The sequence below is a fragment of the Anneissia japonica genome, unplaced genomic scaffold (genome assembly GCF_011630105.1).
Source record: "Anneissia japonica isolate Jap-2015-1 unplaced genomic scaffold, ASM1163010v1 scaffold1826_len1998817_cov189, whole genome shotgun sequence".
Classification (NCBI taxonomy): domain Eukaryota; kingdom Metazoa; phylum Echinodermata; class Crinoidea; order Comatulida; family Comatulidae; genus Anneissia; species Anneissia japonica.
In genome coordinates this window covers 368,077-388,831 of record NW_022742159.1, presented here as the reverse complement: position 1 = coordinate 388,831, position 20,755 = coordinate 368,077, and the positions used below count along the sequence as shown (strand labels likewise).

Genomic DNA, 20,755 nt, shown 5'->3' with positions numbered 1-20,755 from the left:
AAGGCATATTCCCATATTTGAACTCGGCATTCTGTTCTTCCATCAAAGCTACACCTGCACATTTATCGATTATTTCTAAGCTTAGTTTTTAATTTTAATTCCTTACACATCCAACAAATAGTCTATCCACCAATAAAAGGATGGACGTATTAACATCCAACATATTTTGTTTAGTTGTGAAAGGAAATCATGATAAAAAAACATCTTATAGTAGTAATACATTGGAAGTCAAGGCATAAACTATTATAAATTTGCAATAATCAAATCAAATGACTAGAGGCTTCATAAGCAAAAATCATTAGCTTCTATTTATTCAATTTACATCCAATAATTGCACATTTTATTTTTTGAAGATTTGGAACCCCTGGCATATACGGCCATTCGTGACAGCATCAATATTTTTCCCCTTCAATGAATACTTCAAAATCTTTAGTTTTTTTGTATAGCATGCAGTTTATTTTTTGATTCCAACTTATTTAGTTTGGTAAATATCAGTTGAACAGCGACATTTTTCTAATAGGTGGCTAAAATTAATATTATTATTATTGATAATAATTAAGAACGGGTTTATTCTCAGTACTTGATGCGGCTCTCTTCCGGCAGAATGCTCCAATTTGGGGAATGCTTGTCACTTGCCAGCCAGTTAAAATCGTCCACATCATCCCAGCTGTTCTTACTTCGATCCAAATGTATTGAATCTGTCTCTTATACACATCTAGATGTGTATAAGAGACAGTCCAACAACTGCAAAAGAAGTATATCTTATTATGGAAGTGTTTTGTTTAATTGTGGAAGAAATCCTGATAAAAAAAATATCTTGTAAAGTAGTAGTGTGTTCAAAGGTCAAGGCATACAGTTTACACAATTACAGTAAATAAACTGCATTTTATAGTGTTACTGTATTACATAACAGACAATATCATAAAATGCAGGATCTATGGAACATGATTGTTATAATGGCTTGACCTTTGACATAGACCTGGGAACTTGAAACTGAAAGGTAAGGCATATTCCCATGTTTGAACTCGGCATTCTGTTCTTCCATCAAAGCTACACCTGCACATTTATCGATTATTTCTAAGCTTAGTTTTTAATTCCTTACACATCCAACAAATAGTCTATCCACCAATAAAAGGATGGACGTATTAACACGTTGGCTGCCAGCGACGAGTATACTCGCCCACAGGGTGCTGCTGAGGGCGCCAGGAACGAGTATACTCGTCAAAAACGGGGGAACATTCTAGTGTTTATAACTTCTTTATTATACAATGTACGACCACAGACTCAACAGCTGGTAGTTCGGGGAAGATACACCTAGACGATAACGTAAAAATGACATTATATGTATGTTTGTTATGTTGCCGGTAGTACACTCGAGCGGTACAAGTGGGGGCGCCCTTTGAACATATACCAACCCATGCAAAAAGAGGACGAGATAACTCGCACTTGGCAGTCAGCAAAAAGTTCTATCACAGTGCCATCGACGAGTATACTCGCCCCCTAATATTTTCCCGCCAATTTATTAGACACATCATTTTGATGATATATGACTAGATAAAATTTCAAAAAGTATGTTTGTACATGTAAACTTGTTTTGGCACACGGGAAGGAACCGTAAAAAAAGGTCTGGCAGTCAATGTGTTAACATCCAACATATTTTGTTTAGTTGTGAAAAGAAATCATGATAAAAAAAAAACATCTTATAGTAGTAATACATTGGAAGTCAAGGCATATAAACTATTATAAATTTGCAATAATCAAATCAAATGACTAGAGTCTTCATAAGCAAAAATCATTAGCTTCTATTTATTCAATTTACATCCAATAATTGCACATTATATTTTTTGAAGATTTGGAGCCCCTGGCATATACGGCCATTCGTGACAGCATCAATATTTTTCCCCTTCAATGAATACTTCAAAATCTTTAGTTTTTTTGTATAGCATGCAGTTTATTTTTTGATTCCAACTTATTTAGTTTGGTAAATATCAGTTGAACAGCGACATTTTTCTAATAGGTGGCTAAAATTAATATTATTATTATTGATAATAATTAAGAACGGGTTTATTCTCAGTACTTGATGCGGCTCTCTTCCGGCAGAATGCTCCAATTTGGGGAATGCTTGTCACTTGCCAGCCAGTTAAAATCGTCCACATCATCCCAGCTGTTCTTACTTCGATCCAAGCCAGATAGAGCAAAATCTTTCTCAATTTCATCGTAAGTCCAATCGTATGGTGCAAATACAACTTTAGTAGAATCTTCTATAATCGCACGGCTAGTTACATGGAGATAGAAAGAACAGGATGTTGTTGTATGGACACGCAACTGTTGACACGACATAATGAAAGTACAATCAGTGCAGTCCGCAATAAATATTGACCCCGACACTGGACCGCAGAAGACTTTACATCTGGTGAGCTTATCAATATGCACAGCGCTTGGTGAACCTTTAAGGACCACTTTGCAGTCGACAAGTTCCGAAAGACCGATGTCATTGGTATTTATTTTATCCGAAAGCATTTCCAAGTCCTGAGAAGAGCAATCACGGAAACCAAGCGAGTCTTCTTTCTTCTGCTCAACTAACTGAACAAGTTTCTCATTTTCCATCTTATTCGGTGGTTTATCAATATCATCCTCACTTTTGCTCTCCTTTTTCTTTGATTTACTGAATGTAAACTTCTTCTTTGGTTTCAGCTCTTTTCTTTTGTCATAACACGCGCTGTTCAACTGGTTAACAGTATCCTGCGCATGTTTTTGGTCGTAAGATGGGAGGAATATTATAGAATCAGTAACATACTTCTGGAATCTGTGAATATCCGTTGTCATACTGTCGAAGTGGCTATTCAAATTTTCTGTAGGTATGTCATTTGAATTATCTATCATCGTCTGTATTCGCTTCTTCTCCGAGTTGAAGTTGGATGTGAAGATCACTATGGATTCGTCTTTCGATGAAGCTTGCTCCCGCTCTGTACGTCGTTTCTCCATTTTCGCAAGACGTTGCTCATGTCTCTTCATCATCTTTTCTTGCAATTTATCTTTCATATCATCCTCATTTACTTGTTTGGATTCTGGTACAACCTCCATTACCTCCTTACTGTGGTCTGCCATGTTGAATATTATACCGCCCCCAATTTCCAATCTACATCAGGTGGTCAAGGTCATCGATGCGTGAGAGTGTAGTCACATGACTTCTCAATCATAAACATAAGCTTGATTTTCAACAGATCAGATCAGAAGCACACCGCCGCGGTGATGAGTTTGAGGTTTGTAATTTGAATGAATTGAAGTAATTCATTTCACTTTTGTAAAGTTATATTGCATTGGAATGAGTCGTTGTAGTGTACCATCCAAACTAAGTTTTTTCTAGTTATTAAATATTAGTTTACTGTACGTGTATTGTCCTAAAAAAGAGTAGGCTAGGGCTTTCTCTATGGCTAGACCTAAATACTTTTACCGGTCCGGAGGTTCTTCGGTTAGCCCTACACACTTTTCCTAGCCGAATTCTTTTAGCCATTCCTACCAACCATACTTAGGCGAGACTTTTTTAATTCCTTGTTTCACGTACTTATTTTTTTTTAAATCATCACAGGAGGGCGGAATAAAAATAAAATTAAAACTTTGTTTTCTTATTTAATAGCAAATAGTTTTGCCAAACATGTCCAGACGGAGGAGAAAATAAAAATATAATTTTATTGGTGAATGTAAAATAGGATGATTAAATGCTTCAAATTTATATAATTAAGAAGAAATATACATATCTTACCTTTGGAGATTTCAACTCACCGGAGGGCATAATAAAAATAAAAAACAAACTTTTTTTTTTCTGAAATTTTCACTTTTTCGTGGCGGCAGGTGCGCTAATAGCCAAAAATAAAATTTTATTTTTATTCGAAATCATCAATACTTGCAGTCGGCAGGTTCGCTAAACAGAGTATAAAAAATTCTGTCCTAATACCTGTATCCTGTTTGGTAATTCTCCTGCTTTTCCAGCTTAGTTTTTTTTCCCTTTTGTTTAAATTCAATTTTAATATTTTAATTGGTCAATAAATGTATTGAATTAAATACTGCAGTTCTGTATCCATCTTGCCTATAAATTTGCCAAGTCATATGATTAATATATGTGGCAAAGACAAGCCAAACCAGTCACTCGTCGCAAATTGTGTTTCAGAGAAAATGGCCAAAACATGCTGGAATGTCAAATTTTTAACAATCTATTTTATTGCACTAAACTAACATTTATATATCTACACATCATTCTATGCTGTTATTTTTCCCATTTTCAATGTTAAAACAATACTTTTTAAGGATTTAAAGATAGTTTCTGCATGAGAAATGCCTGAAATCATAAACATTGACGGCTAATTTCTCATATATTGTTCTTTAAACAGCTGTGTGGTTAAGTGCTTGTAACTTCATAAGGAAATGTCCGATTTGAATGATTTTTTTTTACCATTTTATAGCTATTATTTTACTCTCTAACACTATATTAATAACTCAAAATCGATTTTTGCGACTAGTGACTGGTTTGGCTTGTCTTTGCCACATATATATTAGAATATTTCTTAATCTATAAAATGTAATTTTAATTAGTCTAGCCTTAATTAACCGTTTTTAAGGGTGCTGTATCATTACTGGCTTGCACAAGTCAAAAAATAGTTATTTATATTCAAAATTTTTCTGTTGCTTTTTTTCATCAGATAAACATGAGCAGAGAATAAGAAGCATTAAAAACTTCATGGATACTCAAACGAAAATTGTATCCGGGAGGAGGGAAATCCTTCCGTATGATGCGGAAGAAACAACGCCACTTTTGTTTAACAACTCAATTAACGTCAACAAGAATGTTGCGAGTCAAGGGAAGACCTCACTTGCGGGGGCAGTGTTCATCGTCATAAATGCCTGTATCGGAGCAGGGTTGTTGAATTTCCCACATGCTTTCCAATCAGCTGGTGGAATTGTCGTTGGTGTTGTTGTTCAGTTGGTATGAAGAATTTTTTTCTTCAGCATTCAGAATGCTAATGAGACTAATTGATTTACAAATTTGGTTGATTGATTGATTGATTGATTGATTGATTGATTGATTGATTGAATTTATTATACTCTCTTCACACAGCCATGAGTACATGGATAGCACAATCCATCACTCATTTCCAACAGGGTCTAACCACACTAAACACTGGCAAGGCAACTTACAGATGCCTAAGTACAAAAAATAATTAATTAAAGAAAAAAGTACATAGCCTGGTCTATTTGGTCAATAGAAATTGCAATCATAATAATAGAAACAATAAAAGCTTAAAATTATCCACATAATGTCTAGAAATCTTTAAAAAAAACTTTTAAATTTGTAAGCGTGTGATGGTTTTTTATTAACTTTTTATTAATTAGTTTAGGCTGAAATTCAAGGATATGCCAAGCATGCCAAATACTAAACATATTCACTTACTAAGTGGAATATTCCTTCACAAGACAAACACAAGCACAAGATACTCTACATTAAAATTATGTCTCATTATGTGGCTTAGGGAGTGATTCGTTTGGCCGTGAGAAAAAAATCCTGTTTTTCATGACCCTGGGATTGGAAGGCAAGCATTTAACCACTAAGTTATACAACTCCACTCATCATGTCTGGCTATGCAAAATTTTAAGTGTTTTCAATGATTTACACCATTTTTCAGATTCTCTTGCTTGTGATTGGCTCGTCATTATTGGTGCTAGCTCGATGTTGCCATATCCACAATTGCTCTACATACCAGGAGGTGGTACAGAAAATGTGTGGTTCATTGGGTCTCTTCTTCTGCAATATCACCATCTTCCTCTACTGTTTTGGAACTTCTATCACCTTTATGATAGTAATTGGTGATCAGTTAGACAGTTGTAAGTATCCAAATATTAGTTAATTCATTTATTTGAATCATAAGTAAACAGAAAAAAAAAACAATCCTGGGTCCGAGTTACAGTAGAGATTAAGTTTTCATTCTATCCGATTTTTGTTAAGTTTCAATTAATATTCTTTGCATCATTTCCCTTTGCATATTGATTTTCTATCTCATTCGTATTAGGTTTACCGCGCAGCACCGAAACTTTTGTTGTATGGCTATGCTTGTTACGATTATAACATCTTAGGTAGATTAAAAGGCAAAATACTGAAAAACAAAAATGCTGTGGGAATATATAAATATATAAAAGGCAATATACTGAAAAACAACAGTGCTGTGGAAGACAGTGACTGGATTTTGGAAGAGATACAAATTAGATCAGAACAGCCTAAATAATTTCATGAATTTATATTGGCAAAGAAATAAAAGTTATTATATACTTTCAGTTTTCACATTGTTCAATCAATACACTCACTGTCTTAGTGTAATTATATAAATTAATAGTTCTTTCATTTTGGTTCTGTATATAATTAAAATTTTCTTCAATAGTTTCGTATCTTCATATTTATAAATACTGTTATTTTCAATTTCAGTTCTTGAATTCATTGCCAAGAATTCAATGGATAAGTGGTACATGAACCGGAAATTTACTCTGACTCTGTTTTCAGTGTTAGTTGTCTTGCCTCTTTGCATTCCAAAGGCTATTGATTTTCTCAAGTATTCAAGGTAAACAGGGATGGGTCCAGGTTTGGGAGGGGGGAAACAGGGGCTAGGCGCCCTTTCCCCCCCACAAAAAATGTAGAAAAAAAGCGAAAAGAAAAGAAAAGAAAGAAGAAAGAGGGGAGCATGGTACTCCAAACAAGCTAATGTTTGATTTAAATTCCATGTACCAGTTCCCCCCACCCCTGATGACAATACATAATGCATTTTCTTCTTAACATCCACTTTCTTGCAACATAATGTTTTCCAATACATTATTCCATTTACTTTTGTAACTTTTTAGGTTTGTATTTGATTTGTGTTTATGTTTCTAACATCAACAAAATTACCATAGCAGTGATAATGATGATGTATATTAGCTTGATATCATAATAAGTCACTACATAGTTTAAAATGCACATGCCCATATTGAAGGTCAATGAACATAAACTACAAAAGTTCAAACTAAAAAATTGCTTATTAAATTGGTAGAGCAATCAAACTGATATCCTGCTTGGTGATTCTCCTGCTTCTCCAGTTTAGCCTAGTATTTTTTTCCCTTTTGTTTAAATTCAATTTTAATATTAATATTTTAATTGGTCAAAAAATAAATGTATTAAATTGAATACTGATGTATCCATCCTGCCTATAAATTTGCCAAATCATATGATTATTATAGATAATTGTTCTCTTGTTCTATTTATACTCTTTAGTGAGACCTGTTTTCAGCAATCATGAGAACATTTTCATTTCATATATGTATTTCCCACAATAAGCATTGTTGGGACTTATAAAGAAAAAAAAATCTCAAATATTATCCTTATTTTTTTCCCTTTTCTCTATCATAGTGTCATATTAGTTCGATCCCTGTCTACGCAAGTCTGAAAAAACGTACGGTGGCGCAATTTTCCAAAGTGTGTGTAATAGCTTTGTTTTTAGCTTTTACCGTGTACACTTTAACAGGTATCTTTGGGTCATTGACCTACGGTACAAGTTCGTGTAGCGATATACTCAAGTCTTACGATGCGGATGATGTTAGCATGACAATCGCTAGGATCATGATTGCAGCGTCTGTTTTAACTGCTTACCCAATCCTACATTTTTGTGGCAGGTATGTCAATCAATCAATATCAACATCAGTAAAATCAATGTCAATGTCGGTGAATATAAATTAATTTCAAATATCAATTATTTGCAGTCAATGTCAAGGAACGTATTTATTCTCAACACATTCTATTAATGTTCTGTAATTACATTTTTTCAAACATGCATGTAGCGTATTATTCTTATGCATCAACATCGTGCTGAAAGCAGGTTAATTCTTTCTTTTTTTCTCTTTAGGGTTGTAATCAACGATTTGTATGTCAAATTTTTTAAACTGACACCGGAACAAATTGAAGACAGAGAGAAAATAAGACGAATTATTCAGACTGTGATATGGTGGTTCTTCTCGTTGATCTTGGCGTTGTTTATCCCAAGTATTGGTGTTGTCATATCAGTGATCGGTGGCTTAGCAGCAATATTTATATTTGTATTCCCAGGTAATGTTTCAATTGTTATTCTCTTGTTTTAGTTTCCCTGTGTTTTTATGTATGTTAACTCAGAGTATAGAATAGCAAGAGGTTTGACTGTCCTGATTTTGCATACACGCAATGAAACAAAAATACACGCAATGAAACAAAAATACACGCAATGAAACAAAAATACACGCAATGAAACAAAAATACACGCAATGAAACAAAAATACACGCAATGAAACAAAAAATGCAGTATTACCACAAGATAGGGGGTGTCCTATCATAATTTGAATAGAGTTCGGAATTTTAACAGACATTCTTTACAAGCATTGTATGTCGATATGAGTGACTTTTACGTGTATATCTTTTCTTGTGAAGAACGCCCTCTATGTCGTGGTAGTAATTTTTGAGTTCAGCACATTTTTATGTAAGCTTGTTGCAAGTTTTCTTGGCCACTGGCAGCAAAGGCTGGTTTCAATATTCACTTGTTTACTTGAGTCACAGGAAATCGACAGTCCTCCAGGGAATTGAGACCGAGCATAAATGCTAATAGGGCCCTCATGAATAAAAAAATTAAAATTTAGTGAACTGCGCATATTTTGGTGAGTGGTCAGACCAACCCTTTTTCCAGTGTGGATTTAAAGAGACCGAATTAGTGTCCTCGTCAGACAAAGCATTCCAAGGACCAACACATTTTCTAGAAAAACATCTTAACCTCAAATTAGTTCTAGAATACTGGTGATGCAGTTTAAAAGAATGACCTTGGGTATTTTTGGAAGTGTTAAAATTGAAAAACAAATCCACAGAAACATTGTGGATGTCTTGAACAAATCTGAAAGCCTGAAGAATATCAGCTCTCTGTCTACAATAACTTAAGTTGGTAAATTTAAGGCTCACAATCTATCTTGATGGTAATTTATGTCTAAACTCTGGAAACATTCTAGAAGCTTGTTGCTATACCTATTCAAGATGATCTTCATCTTTCTTGAACTTCAGAGTGACATACAACATTAGAGTACTCAATAGTAGGTCTCAATAGCTTTATATAATTTCAAGAGACCTCTGGATTTAAAAAAACGAAAAAACCTCTTGATGATACCGAGTTTCATATTAGCATGTTTAGATACATCGGCAACATGTGCAACAAAGCTCAATTTAGGATCAAATGTTGCCCCTAAATCCTTTTCAGTTTCCACTGTTTCAAGCTCATTGTTATTAATAAAGTAACATTTTCAATGACCAACCATACAAAGCGTCAATATCATTATTTGAGTCCACAATCCTATAAAGTTTTGTGCCATCAGCTAACAGTTTGATTTTTTGTGCTATGCATTTAAAAAGCATGGAGTTTCTGTTTATTTACATCCGTCTTCAATTTCATGTTCACTAAAGTCATATACAGAGTTTCTATCTCATTTACAGCAGCTTCCATATATTTTTGTGCTGTTGATACTGTTTTTGATATTGATGTTCTTTTCAACTTTGATACCAAGTGGATATTTATTTAATTGCGATGTTTCCACTGTAATTTGAAAGGCTTGTATATTCATATAATGCATACAAGTCTCCCTCCAATTAAGAACTACCTCCACTTAAAGACTACCTCCACTTAAAGACTACTTTTCTGTGGTCCCAAATTAACAAATATCTTAACTTATGGGACAGAGGTTTTCATAGTCTTTATCAGCTAGGTTCTCTAATTAGAATAATAAAAATAAAAGATATATGTGGCAAAGACAAGCCAAACCAGTCACTCGTCCCAAATTGTGTTTCAGAGAAAATAGCAAAAACATGCTGGAATGTCAAATTTTTAAAAATATATTTGATTTCACTAAACTGAGGTTTAAGTATCTAGACATCATTCTGAAAGCTTCTGCATGAGAAATGCCTGAAATCATAAACTTTGAAGGCTGATTTCTCATATATTGTTCTTTAAACAGCTGTATGGTTAAATGCTTGTAACTTCATAAGGAAATGTCAGATTTGAATGATTTTTTTACCATTCTATAGCTCTTACTTTACTCTTTAACGCTGTATTAATAATTCAAAATCAATTTTTGCGACGAGTGACTGGTTTGGCCTGTCTTTGCCACATATGTTAATATGAGACCACAGAAGTGGTCTTTAATTGGAGGTAGTCCTTAATTGGAGGTAGTCCTTAATTGGAGGGGTCTTTAATTGGAGGGAGACCTGTATTTTAAAATTATTAACAAAATTATTTTGTTCATTTTTTTCTAGGTTTATGTCTAATTGAGTATGCCATACATTATTATGAAGGGAGTTTACGATGTAAACATCTTCTGGTTGGGTGTGGCATTGCCTGTGTTGCAATCGGAACATTTATCCTCGGAGAGAGCACAACACTGTCAATCATGACCAATATACAAGGTGACACCTTAACTTGCTGATCATAGTCCATCATGATTAGGGAAGAGTACTTAATTTGCTGGTATTCCAGATGAAAATCTACCACTCTGATCAATACCCATCATGAGTGAGATACATGTTGGACAATATACAAAACAACCGATTACCTCATTGACCATTGTCCATCATAGCGATACTTTAGCATACAGGCCTCCTTAATTTGCTGATATTCCGTCATGGATAATTTACAAGATTTCAACTTAACTCACAGAACATGAATGACACGCAAAGTGACACCTTAGCTTACTGATTATTGGTCTTCATAAATAAGATTCATATTAAGACACCTCAACTTACTGACATTCCATTATTGATATACAAAATAACACCTCATTGATCATTGTTCTTAATGACTGATATTAATAAACACCCAAATGTATCCCAATAATTGATCAGTTTTAAGCATTTTATTAAGGCAGGAAAGCAGTTTATTTAATGATATTCTCTCCTTTCTATATTGGCAGCCCTGTAAAAGCCTGTCCACACAATAAACATGCATTCAGCTACATTCTGATATTAGTGTAATAAGCTCTGTTATCCAATAGTCAATTATTTATTACTAAAGCCGTCCACACTATTGTATGCGATTGGCTGTCATCATGCCCATATATGGCAAATCACACAGGTATTTGTCAACTACAACTTAGAGGTGTGGACATATCCTGGGAGAAAACTTTGCTGATGGTCAGTAAAATCAAGCAATTACGAATAAAACAGTAGGATATTTATAACTTAGGCGAGACTTTATCTATACCTGGTTTCGCGAAATTTCTTTAAAGAACGTCAGAGGGCAGAAAATAAATAAAAATAAAATTTTGTTTTCTTATTTAGCAAACAAGTTTTGCCAAAAACATCCAGATGGAGAAGAAAATAAAAATAAAATTTTATTGGTGAATGTAAATTTATATAATTAGGAAGAAATATACATTATTTTTGGAGATTTCAAGGCAGCGGAGGGCGTAATTAAAATAAAGAAAACCTTTTATTTTTCTCTAAAATTTCCATTTTTTCATGGCAGCTAGTGCACTAATTGACCAAAAATAAAATTTTATTTTTATTTGAAATCATTATTGGCGGCGCGGCGGGCTTGCCAAACAAGTTATAAAAAAACGTCTCGCCTTAGTAGAAAAAAAAAAGTATAAATTAATTAGTTATATTTACTATATTTTTTTATAATCTAGGTAATTATTTAGATACATGTTTTACTCTTCAGTTTTTCAATTATATACCATTGAAGGGGTTGTAAATCTGAGACACAACAAATCAACAAAAAGTTGATGTTGCTGGTATATGACTTTTAATGACTGTTTTTCATGTAGATTTTTATATATATTTTGTCTTTGTAATGACGAGCAAAGAGTTTCCCTTGGTGGAATAAAGTTATCTTATCTTATCTTCTCCACTAAGTAATCAATTATTAAATTATTGTATTTACTTAATTTTTTTTGTAGAAATATTTTTAATAGATATTAAAGAATTAATTAAATTCAGGAACCTAACTGTTGATATTATTTCTGATAATTCATATCACCACTTATATACGTATTTATATAATAAAGAAATAGCACAGTTACATTACAAAAGAGTATTTATTTCTAAAACATTTGAATAAATATATGAAAAAGATCTATTTTTACTGTATTTTTTCATGTATATATGTTGAGTTTGAGTATGTATAGTTCAAAATTTCAATCTTAAACCAGACTGTGGTTGGTGCATCACAAAGAAAAGAAGGAATAAATACATTTTTAAAAAAAAAGAAATTTATGCAAAAGTAATTTCTAAAAATATCTTTTTATTCCATGTGAGGATTTCAAGAATGGATCTTGATACAAATTGCACGGTATAAAGAGGCTACAAAGGCTTGATTTAAAGTGGAATAATACAAAACATTACACAATATATCAAGATTTTGAATCTTTTTTTGTGCAAATTAAATACTTAAATCTATGTCACACTAATTTGCAATATTATCGCTGCAATACACAACTTTATATCAAGGTACAAAGCACATCATTCTGTATGCAATTTATAAATAAAACATTAAATATTCATTTTTTAAATCAATTACTAAGATGCTATTATAAAGCAGTACAGTATGTACATTACATTAAATTGTATATGCATTCGAAAAAAAATAATTTTAATGAGAGTAAACTATCCATCAACAATGGATTATATTTGAACTTGCACTTCAGCCGTCCAGCTGAATAACAAGACAGTGGATGCGATTGGATCTCAACAACGTGTGTATGTGGTTTTTTTGGTTGATATTTTGTGCTGCCTATGCATTGATACACTGTTGACTCGCGACTCCTTTTTGACAATACTAAAAAAATATCTACCGTATAATACCAAATGTTACTTTACATCAATTCCATATATACATCAGATCTGTAGAACTAGACACACACTGCCTCCTTTACGAATCTATCTCCGCTGTCTCTCAGTGCTTAACGTGACAGACTGAGTGGATCGTCACTGAAAACAATTCCCTGCGCACACCTCATCACGTAACGTTCTCCATGGAATTGACCTCTCCAGAGTGTAAATCAGAACAAGGTCAGGGGCGGATTGCTATAAGCGGTCTTTAGATGGTCTTAACTTGTTAGCCGGCTATAATCGTGATGTCACTACTGGTCTATGATTATAGACCATTGCTATACCGCGGTCTAACCAGTTAGCCGTCTTAAATTTTAAAGCCTACTCGGAAGAGGCTTGAAATGGACTTAAATCATTTTCATCATGGCATTCTGCTGATTAATTTAACAGTGCAATGGCAAGACTTCCTAGATCGTGAAAGTCTGAGAATCAAATGATTAATATTCCGCACGCTTCTCAGCATCTGTAAAAATAGGTCTACATTTATTTACGTTCATTTCGATACATTTGCGTGCGTCGAGCACAAATGTCGCCCCCAATCTTATGTTACCAGGGAGTGTTTGCGTTTCAATACTCAAAGCGGTCTTAAGGAAGACTGTTTTATAGCAATGGTCTTAGAGGAATGACTTTAGTAAGACCGTCTAAGTGATAAAGCCGGCTTTATTAGAGGAGTTAAGACTACCAGTTAAGACTGTTTTATAGCAATCTGCCCCAGGAATATGCACATGTCCTACAGATGCACATGTTTACGTACATTTATTTTATTGTTTTGTGTAATCTTAACAATAATATACAAGCGGCGGGGCTTTGCGGAAAGGTCGATTGCATCGGCCAATGGCCATCGCAGCAGTTGTGTGCCAGGCTTAAGGCATTAACAGTCATTTTCATTAATAAGGGTGCTGTGTCTGTTTCTTAACCTCAAAAAGGGAAATCATGTAGTCACTATTCTATATTAAGCCTGGTTTTACAAAAAAAATATCTACACGCTATCGCCAACTCCTTTGGCAATGCTGATTGGTTAGTTGATTCACAGAACATTCCCGATTGTGGCTGGGACAGTCAAGCAGTGCAAAGATTGCAGTGAAAAGGCCGTGTGTAGCAATTGTATGGAAACCAAGCTTTACTCTCTACATAATTAATGAATGGAATGTGAGAAGGAATACAGACTGTATATTGATTGATATTATTCGGCCAGAAGTGGCTCATGATCCTGTCTATGTTTTCCGGCAGCATTTGGGTCATGTGTAGGGGGTGCTGGTGCCATCTCTAACATTCTCTCCAGGTCATCTGGCGGGCCTGGGTATGGTGGCGGTGGATCAGAATACACTTGTGGAACAGGTGCACTGACTTCAGCAGAAGTAGAAGGCTTGTTGCTGCCCTCTTTTTTTGGGTCTTTTTTCTGAGGTGTTGAAACTGGTTCTTTAGACTTGCTCTTCCAGACAAGACTTTCTCCAACTTGCAAGGCAGGACCAAGTTTACTACTGACTTCAAGAAGCTTCAGAAAGAATGAATAAATTTTGTTAGAAAGAATCCTGAATTAGATGATAGATCTGGGAACTGAAATTGGGTGTAAACACTGAAAGTCCTTTGTATATTAATGGAGCCATTAATTTTTGGGAGCAAAGCTTGAGGATATTGTGCTGAATGTAATTAATAGGAAGCACTACATAAAAGCCAAACACTATTACACATACATACTATTATTACTGTTGGAGAAGTTCATAGTGTTCATTCACACATTGGCTCCCACTGCTTCTCCCTAGATTTTTGCACACGTGCCAAGACAGAGGGTGCTAACATGATCAACATCAGTAATTATTTTCAGATCACTGCTTTTCCACTGAACTGCCAGGTTTCATAGATTCCAAGATAGAAAAATTTGCAGGCGGTATACTTTTGAAAATTCCACCCCCTAGGGTTATGGGAACTTGGGGTTTTATCCCCCCACCCCACAAGAAATGTCATATTCTAAATGCTCTCAAATGCATAGATGGAGAATTGTTTGTAAGGCGAGTGCTCAAAAGGTCACAAATAGTATACATATATTTTATAACATAGGCATTGTGTCCTTGGGCAAGGAACTTTATCTACATTTGTCTCTCTCCACCCAGGAGTATAAATGGGTACCTGGTAGGATGTTGTAGCATTGAATGTACTAGTTTCATGTGCTAAGCAAGTAGCGCACGACTAGGGATATTCCCCAGGGAGCAGAGAGGGTTGCACTTTGTGCTGGTTTGCCATTGTATGTTATCCAGTGACCAGGGGTAATAACACTCAGCAGCTTTGATCATTCAATTTGGAATATTTGTGTATTTTTATTGTTACATGTTGGTTTTAAGCTTTTCTATTTTCCTCTCATTTGCATTTTTGTAAGCGCTCTGAGCAACACTCACTGGAGGACTTGAACCCAGACAGCCAAGAAGTTAAATATAAAAAAGATCAACCAATCAAAATACCTCATAGTCAATGTTAGAGTTGCCAGAATCAGTCAGCCTTTTCAGCTTGCTTTCAAAATGTGAGAACTGCTTGGTTGCTGCCTTCCTATCCCCTTGCTTATACAGGAACACACAGAAGTTCAAATTAACTGCTGGATCATGCCTTCAAGTAGTAAATAGTGCATTGATAATTTATACTAATAATTATTTTTTCTTTACATATTATATGTAATATACATTAATGTATAACAAGGAATAGCGCATTAAGTAAATATCAGAAATGTAATTAGTTAATAGTTTTAAAAAAATATAACAAGAAGTCATAGCAAAATAAAATGTATTCCCACTGGCATAATAGTGAATGAGAGTAAAGGCCAAATCAGACAGCATCGGCCGACGCAGCCCGACTCAATTTATCATCGGGGAAGTCTTAAGCCTTCGTGAGAAATATTAAACATGTTTAATATTCTACGACGCGACTGCCCACGATGCACACCATCACGTCTGCGTTTAACTCACACAGACCCGACGCGACAACAAATCGCGTCGGGCTGCGTCGTACGACGCTGTCTGAGTCGGCCTTAAGTCATTGGTGACCTACTTACAACATTACTATCCACATTATTACTTTCTAAGTCACCTACTTTCACTATTATGGTTGAACAGAAGACTTTATTCATATCTATATACTGTACTTTGTGTTTTGGTTTTATTTTTTTTCGAATTATGAACACAAATGGGGCTTGCCATGCCAAAACCAACATCAGTGAAAAAACATGAAAATTGACTTTTTAATATATTCATATTCTCCACATTATAACCTTTAAAATGATGGGTCAAATCATTTCATTTACTGGGATCAGTTTATTATTGCCAAAGTTATGAGTTAAAGTATTACGGCTTCAATGCACTAAAGTATACAATGCTGCCACATTCATAAGCTAATCACGCAGTTTAATATTTAGAGACAGTAGGTTTTTTTTGGGATGGCAAGCCTCAAATACTTTGATTTCTACTTATGAACCTGATGAAGTAGCTAAATCTAGCAAAACCTTATGTTTTAATCAAATTTTGTTAGTCAAAAAAGGTGTTCTCCGATGCTAGTTTCATAAATAGCTATAGTAACAAAAAATGTATCAGATGTCTGAAAAGTAAGTTTGTGCTTGCTTATAGTTCCTTGTGCAATGGATTCGCAACTGTTAGGCGTACAGTAGGTGTACAAGTAGGGTTGCAAATAGTGGTTTTTCTAGCAGAGGAAACAGGGTAAAAGCTCCACTGTACTTACTCATCAAGAGCTGCTGCTTGTTCATAGGCCTGCCTAGCATTATCAGGATCATCAAGGTTTGACAATGCAACTAATAAGAATAAATTAATGCTATTATTAATGCATATAATTTAATTGATATATACAAATAACCTCAGGGTCACTATGGGCTTTAAGTTACTAATACTGGTTTGTAGTCCACAGACCTGGAAAAAAAAATGTTTGTGCCTTCGGCCATGAAAATTATCTCAATAAATTGCCTCCAGCGACAAATAGCAGTTTAATTTTCTTTAATTTTTCCCCCCAAAAAGCCTCCGGGACATTCATGTGGTCCCATAGTAACAAATGTGGCAAAGACAAGCCAAAACAGTCACTCGTCGCAAAAATCGATTTTGAGTTATTAATACAGTGTTAGAGAGTAAAATAATAGCTATAAAATGGTAAAAAAATCATTCAAATCGGACATTTCCTTATGAAGTTACAAGCGTTTAATCACACAGCTGTTTAAAGAACAATATATATTTGTTTATGATTTCAGGCATTTCTCATGCAGAAACTATCTTTAAATCCTTAAAAATTGTTGTTTTAACATTGAAAATGGGGAAAATAACAGCATAGAATGATGTATAGATATATCAAGTTTAGTTTAGTGCAATAAAATAGATTTTTTAAAATTTGACATTCCAGCATGTTTTGGCCATTTTCTCTGTAACACGATTTGCGACGAGTGACTGGTTTGGCTTGTCTTTGCCACAAATGTCTTTTATCTTTATTATTCTGATTAGAGATTAAAGCTGCTAAAGACCATGGATACTCCAGTCCCAAAAGTGTTATTTCAAAAACATGGTATTGTAATATTAATTTGATTAGGAACCTACTTGCAAGAAGCATGTAGAGGCCAGGCTGTTTTTGACGGATGTTGATTGCGGCACTTATGAAGTGGAATGCAGAGGCATACTGATGCATGCTAAGATGAACTAGGCCCAAGTTGTACAGTACCTTCCAGTCAAAGGGCGATAAGTAGTTAGCTCGCTTCAGACTGCTTACAGCCTAGGAAAGCAAACATGGGCAATAAATTTTATCTTAAAGCTCTGTACACACTATCAAATTTTATTTGACAAAAACATGTGACATGCCTAAATATGGTCATGATGACATCACATCATGACCATATATAGGCATATCATGACTATATATGGGCATATCATGACCATATATAGGCATATCATGACTATATATCAAAATTAAACATCATACAATTTATTCACATTTTATGAGATTTTAGGTCAATCAGGTTTGGCAATACAAATTTTTTTTGGCCTATAATAATAATAACCATAATAATAATACTTTATTTGAAAAACTACGCCTTTCCATCAGCGGCACACTGACGGTGCGTTCATAAAGAAAACATTTAAAACAGCAGTGTACACAGAAACACAGCAATGTACAATATGGTGAATCAAAATATTTAAAAAAAAAAAAAAAAAAAAAAAAAATAGTCTCCACATAGCAACATGAGCACACTGCAGAAACTAGGTCAAAATTAGTCTAAACACAGTTTATCATCGGAAAAGTGCTATCAGCCATTAACCATCTGTCAAAACATACAACCAATTGCAAACTCACTAATAAAACTACATTCACACTATACTTGGCATGCCAGTCAAATGAACCTTAACACATTCCACTTTACAGAAAAATTCCACTACCACAGCATAGATATATCTGCGCAAGCGCAGTATACTAAAAAATGGTATTAATAATAGTAATAATATTTAATGAATAGTTTTTAATGAATAAACAAAAATTTTATTTTGACTAATATGTTTATAAGTACAGTACATACCGCAAAATATTTCTTCCTTCCAAAGAAACACATGCCGATGTTATTCCAGAGGGCAGCACTCTCGGGAACGGCCACTGCTGCTATGCGGTATTTATTCAGAGCGACATCATAATCACCATGTTGTTGCATCATGCTACCTGCACCTAGAATTGCCTTTGGATTGATTGAAAACAACAAATAAATAGCAATAAATGTTATACCTTTATATAATAACCATAACTATTGTCTGATCAGATATTTGAAGGCATACTCTTTATGACAAATTTTCTTTGCATTGTATGTCCATATACAGTCATCATGTGCCTATATATGGTCATGATGTGATGTCATCATGACCATATTTAGGCATGTCACATGTTTTTGTCAATAAAATTTGATAGCCTGGATAGGACTTAATGTTGAGTCTGACAAACAAAATCTGAAAGTTTATGTTATCTGAGAGTATTATGCCAAGTTAATATTAGTCATGTATATTGTAATACAGTACATGCATCTACTGAACATACCTTGACATTTGATGGGTCATACGTCAAAGCATTTCCTAGGTTTTCAAATGCTTTTTGGTTTTGATTGACCTGTAAAAATACAAAATAAACATATTATTTAGCAAATATGGACCAATCACATCAGTATTTCATTGAGATCTTGCTGAATGGATACATCATGAAGCTATAAAGGATACATAAATACAGTTCGCCCTCCAATTTGAGACCACTTTGGGACCTGACAATTTGGGGTGGTCTCAGGATTCGGTCTCCACTTAGAGGGTTAGCTTTGTGTTAAAAGATTTATTTATGTTTCACTTACCTGCAGATAGAGTAAACCAATAGTTGTCAACAACTCTGGATTCTCGGGTGAAATTCTTTAAAACAAAATTATTTTGAGTATTTCAAATCAATAGGTATATACTGTACTTAAAACTACTTATTGCATGACAAATTGAGAACAAAATTGTAATAACAATATACAAATTAAAATGAAAAAATTTAAAAACATAGATATATTTTCTTTACCAAATTCTCTATATCACCACTCATTCCTTCCACACATCATTGGTTGGTGAAATAATCTCCCTGGCAGAGCCCTCATTGAACTATCCTTCCAGGAGTTCAAGAATTACCTCCCACAAATTTTATCTAATGGATAAGTCAAGTTTTAATCAAGTTTATTTTTCCTGTACATGTTTTTGTTTCTTTTTCTGTGTCATGTCCGTTGCCCAAGTTTATTTTTCCTGTACATGTTTTTGTTTCTTTTTCTGTGTCATGTCCGTTGCCCAATGCCATGCACACTAAGTATTTATTCCTTGATGTCCCTAAGTCTTAATTGAGGGACCCTTTTGAGTTCTCACGTAAACGTAAACATAAACTCACTCTATAGCACGTTTGTAGACATCAATAGCCATGTGGACATCTCCCTCCATCAGGTAGATCTTGGCAAGCATCACATAGGACAGATCGTGCTTGTTAAAGCTAATGGCTTGCTTCAGACATTCCTTGGCCTAAAAGAGTCAATCATAAATGCATTGATACATTGAAAATAGTATAAATGACAGACAGAATATAAATGACAGCCCTTGTTTTTGAAGACTAAAAAAATGTATTATTATTACAAGCTTTCAATTATACCATGATTCCTCAGGTGAATGAGATGAGAATTTTTGTAGTAAAACATCTGAATATCAGCCAAAATTGAATTGCCTTGATATTTCAGAGAAGAAACAATACACAGCCTGAAAAATCCTAGACCCTCCTCCCCACCACCATCTGCTATACATTCCGTAACCAATTATTTACTATATTTTTAAAATCCTAGACCCTGCACCCCCCCACCACCCCAACCCTTACCTTCATGAATTCTTTAAGGTACATGTAGCAGACGCCTTGATTGTGGCTGATCTCCCAGTCACGCTCACTGATTCTGGATGCTTCATTGTACACCTCAGTTGCCGCTTTATGACGCCCCAAAAGAAAACTGAAATAATAAAAGATAAATATTTAACAGCGAATGTTAACATAATGAGTAACAAAGGACCCAAATGTCAGTTGCCACAAAATAAATGTATTTGTTGTTTTACATTTTGTGTATAAAACCATTAAATTACTACCAGAAGAATAAACAGTTGTGGATTCAAGGGGAGTGATGGGGGGGGGGGGGCATCCAGCCTGAGGTCATATTTTAAGTCTGAGAGACTTACCTCAGCCATAACCAATGGTGGGGCTGAGACCTTACATCTGTGGAAGTCCCCCTCTATTTCAAATCCTTGGATCTGCCACTAATAAATATAAAATTAGTGCATCTAATCT

At 34.5% G+C, this 20,755-nt stretch overlaps 3 protein-coding genes across 5 annotated transcripts in view; 1 reads left to right on the top strand and 2 right to left on the bottom strand.

Annotated features, from left to right (window-relative positions):
• Positions 1-281: 281 nt before the first annotated feature.
• On the bottom strand, positions 282-3,123 carry LOC117118946 (tubulin-specific chaperone C-like). Of its 3 annotated transcripts, none has more exons than XM_033263682.1 (2): positions 2,112-3,123; positions 282-614 (listed from the first exon to the last, which is right to left on the bottom strand). In XM_033263682.1, the coding sequence occupies exons 1-2, from the start codon at positions 3,106-3,108 to the stop codon at positions 574-576; spliced, it is 1,038 nt and encodes a 345-aa protein (XP_033119573.1). In that variant the 5' UTR covers positions 3,109-3,123; the 3' UTR covers positions 282-573. The 3 variants fall into 3 exon arrangements, with proteins under 3 accessions (XP_033119573.1, XP_033119572.1, XP_033119574.1); XM_033263681.1 differs by having other exon boundaries at positions 282-657; positions 2,155-3,123; XM_033263683.1 differs by lacking the exon at positions 282-614 and having other exon boundaries at positions 1,779-3,123.
• Positions 3,124-3,204: 81 nt separating this feature from the next.
• Positions 3,205-10,898, top strand: LOC117119042 (putative sodium-coupled neutral amino acid transporter 7). The gene is made up of 8 exons (XM_033263852.1): positions 3,205-3,263; positions 4,698-4,981; positions 5,679-5,877; positions 6,473-6,605; positions 6,883-6,886; positions 7,427-7,689; positions 7,920-8,119; positions 10,334-10,898. Exons 2-8 carry the CDS (start codon positions 4,736-4,738, stop codon positions 10,501-10,503), a joined length of 1,215 nt encoding a protein of 404 aa, XP_033119743.1. The 5' UTR covers positions 3,205-3,263; positions 4,698-4,735; the 3' UTR covers positions 10,504-10,898.
• A 1,399-nt stretch (positions 10,899-12,297) lies between these two features.
• The window catches only part of LOC117119015 (Bardet-Biedl syndrome 4 protein-like), a 15,777-nt gene continuing 7,319 nt past the window's right edge, over positions 12,298-20,755 (bottom strand). Inside the window, exons 5-13 of the mRNA XM_033263796.1 lie at positions 20,297-20,423; positions 19,823-19,950; positions 19,260-19,314; positions 18,959-19,027; positions 18,453-18,605; positions 17,482-17,653; positions 16,625-16,694; positions 15,361-15,502; positions 12,298-14,399 (exon numbers count right to left, since the gene is read on the bottom strand). Coding sequence (XP_033119687.1) covers positions 14,088-14,399; positions 15,361-15,502; positions 16,625-16,694; positions 17,482-17,653; positions 18,453-18,605; positions 18,959-19,027; positions 19,260-19,314; positions 19,823-19,950; positions 20,297-20,423 — 1,228 coding nt within the window. The 3' untranslated portion in view covers positions 12,298-14,087. The remainder of the gene's footprint in view (positions 14,400-15,360; positions 15,503-16,624; positions 16,695-17,481; positions 17,654-18,452; positions 18,606-18,958; positions 19,028-19,259; positions 19,315-19,822; positions 19,951-20,296; positions 20,424-20,755) is intronic.

Coding starts and splice junctions, on each gene's coding strand:
- LOC117119042 (XM_033263852.1), top strand. CDS start 4,736: ATGGATACTCAAACGAAAATTGTATCCGGGAGGAGGGAAATCCTTCCG. Junction 4,982..5,678: donor TTGGTGTTGTTGTTCAGTTG/GTATGAAGAATT, acceptor ACCATTTTTCAG/ATTCTCTTGCTTGTGATTGG. Junction 8,120..10,333: donor ATTTATATTTGTATTCCCAG/GTAATGTTTCAA, acceptor ATTTTTTTCTAG/GTTTATGTCTAATTGAGTAT.
- LOC117118946 (XM_033263682.1), bottom strand. CDS start 3,108: ATGGCAGACCACAGTAAGGAGGTAATGGAGGTTGTACCAGAATCCAAA. Junction 615..2,111: donor AAGTGACAAGCATTCCCCAA/ATTGGAGCATTC, acceptor AGCATTCCCCAA/ATTGGAGCATTCTGCCGGAA.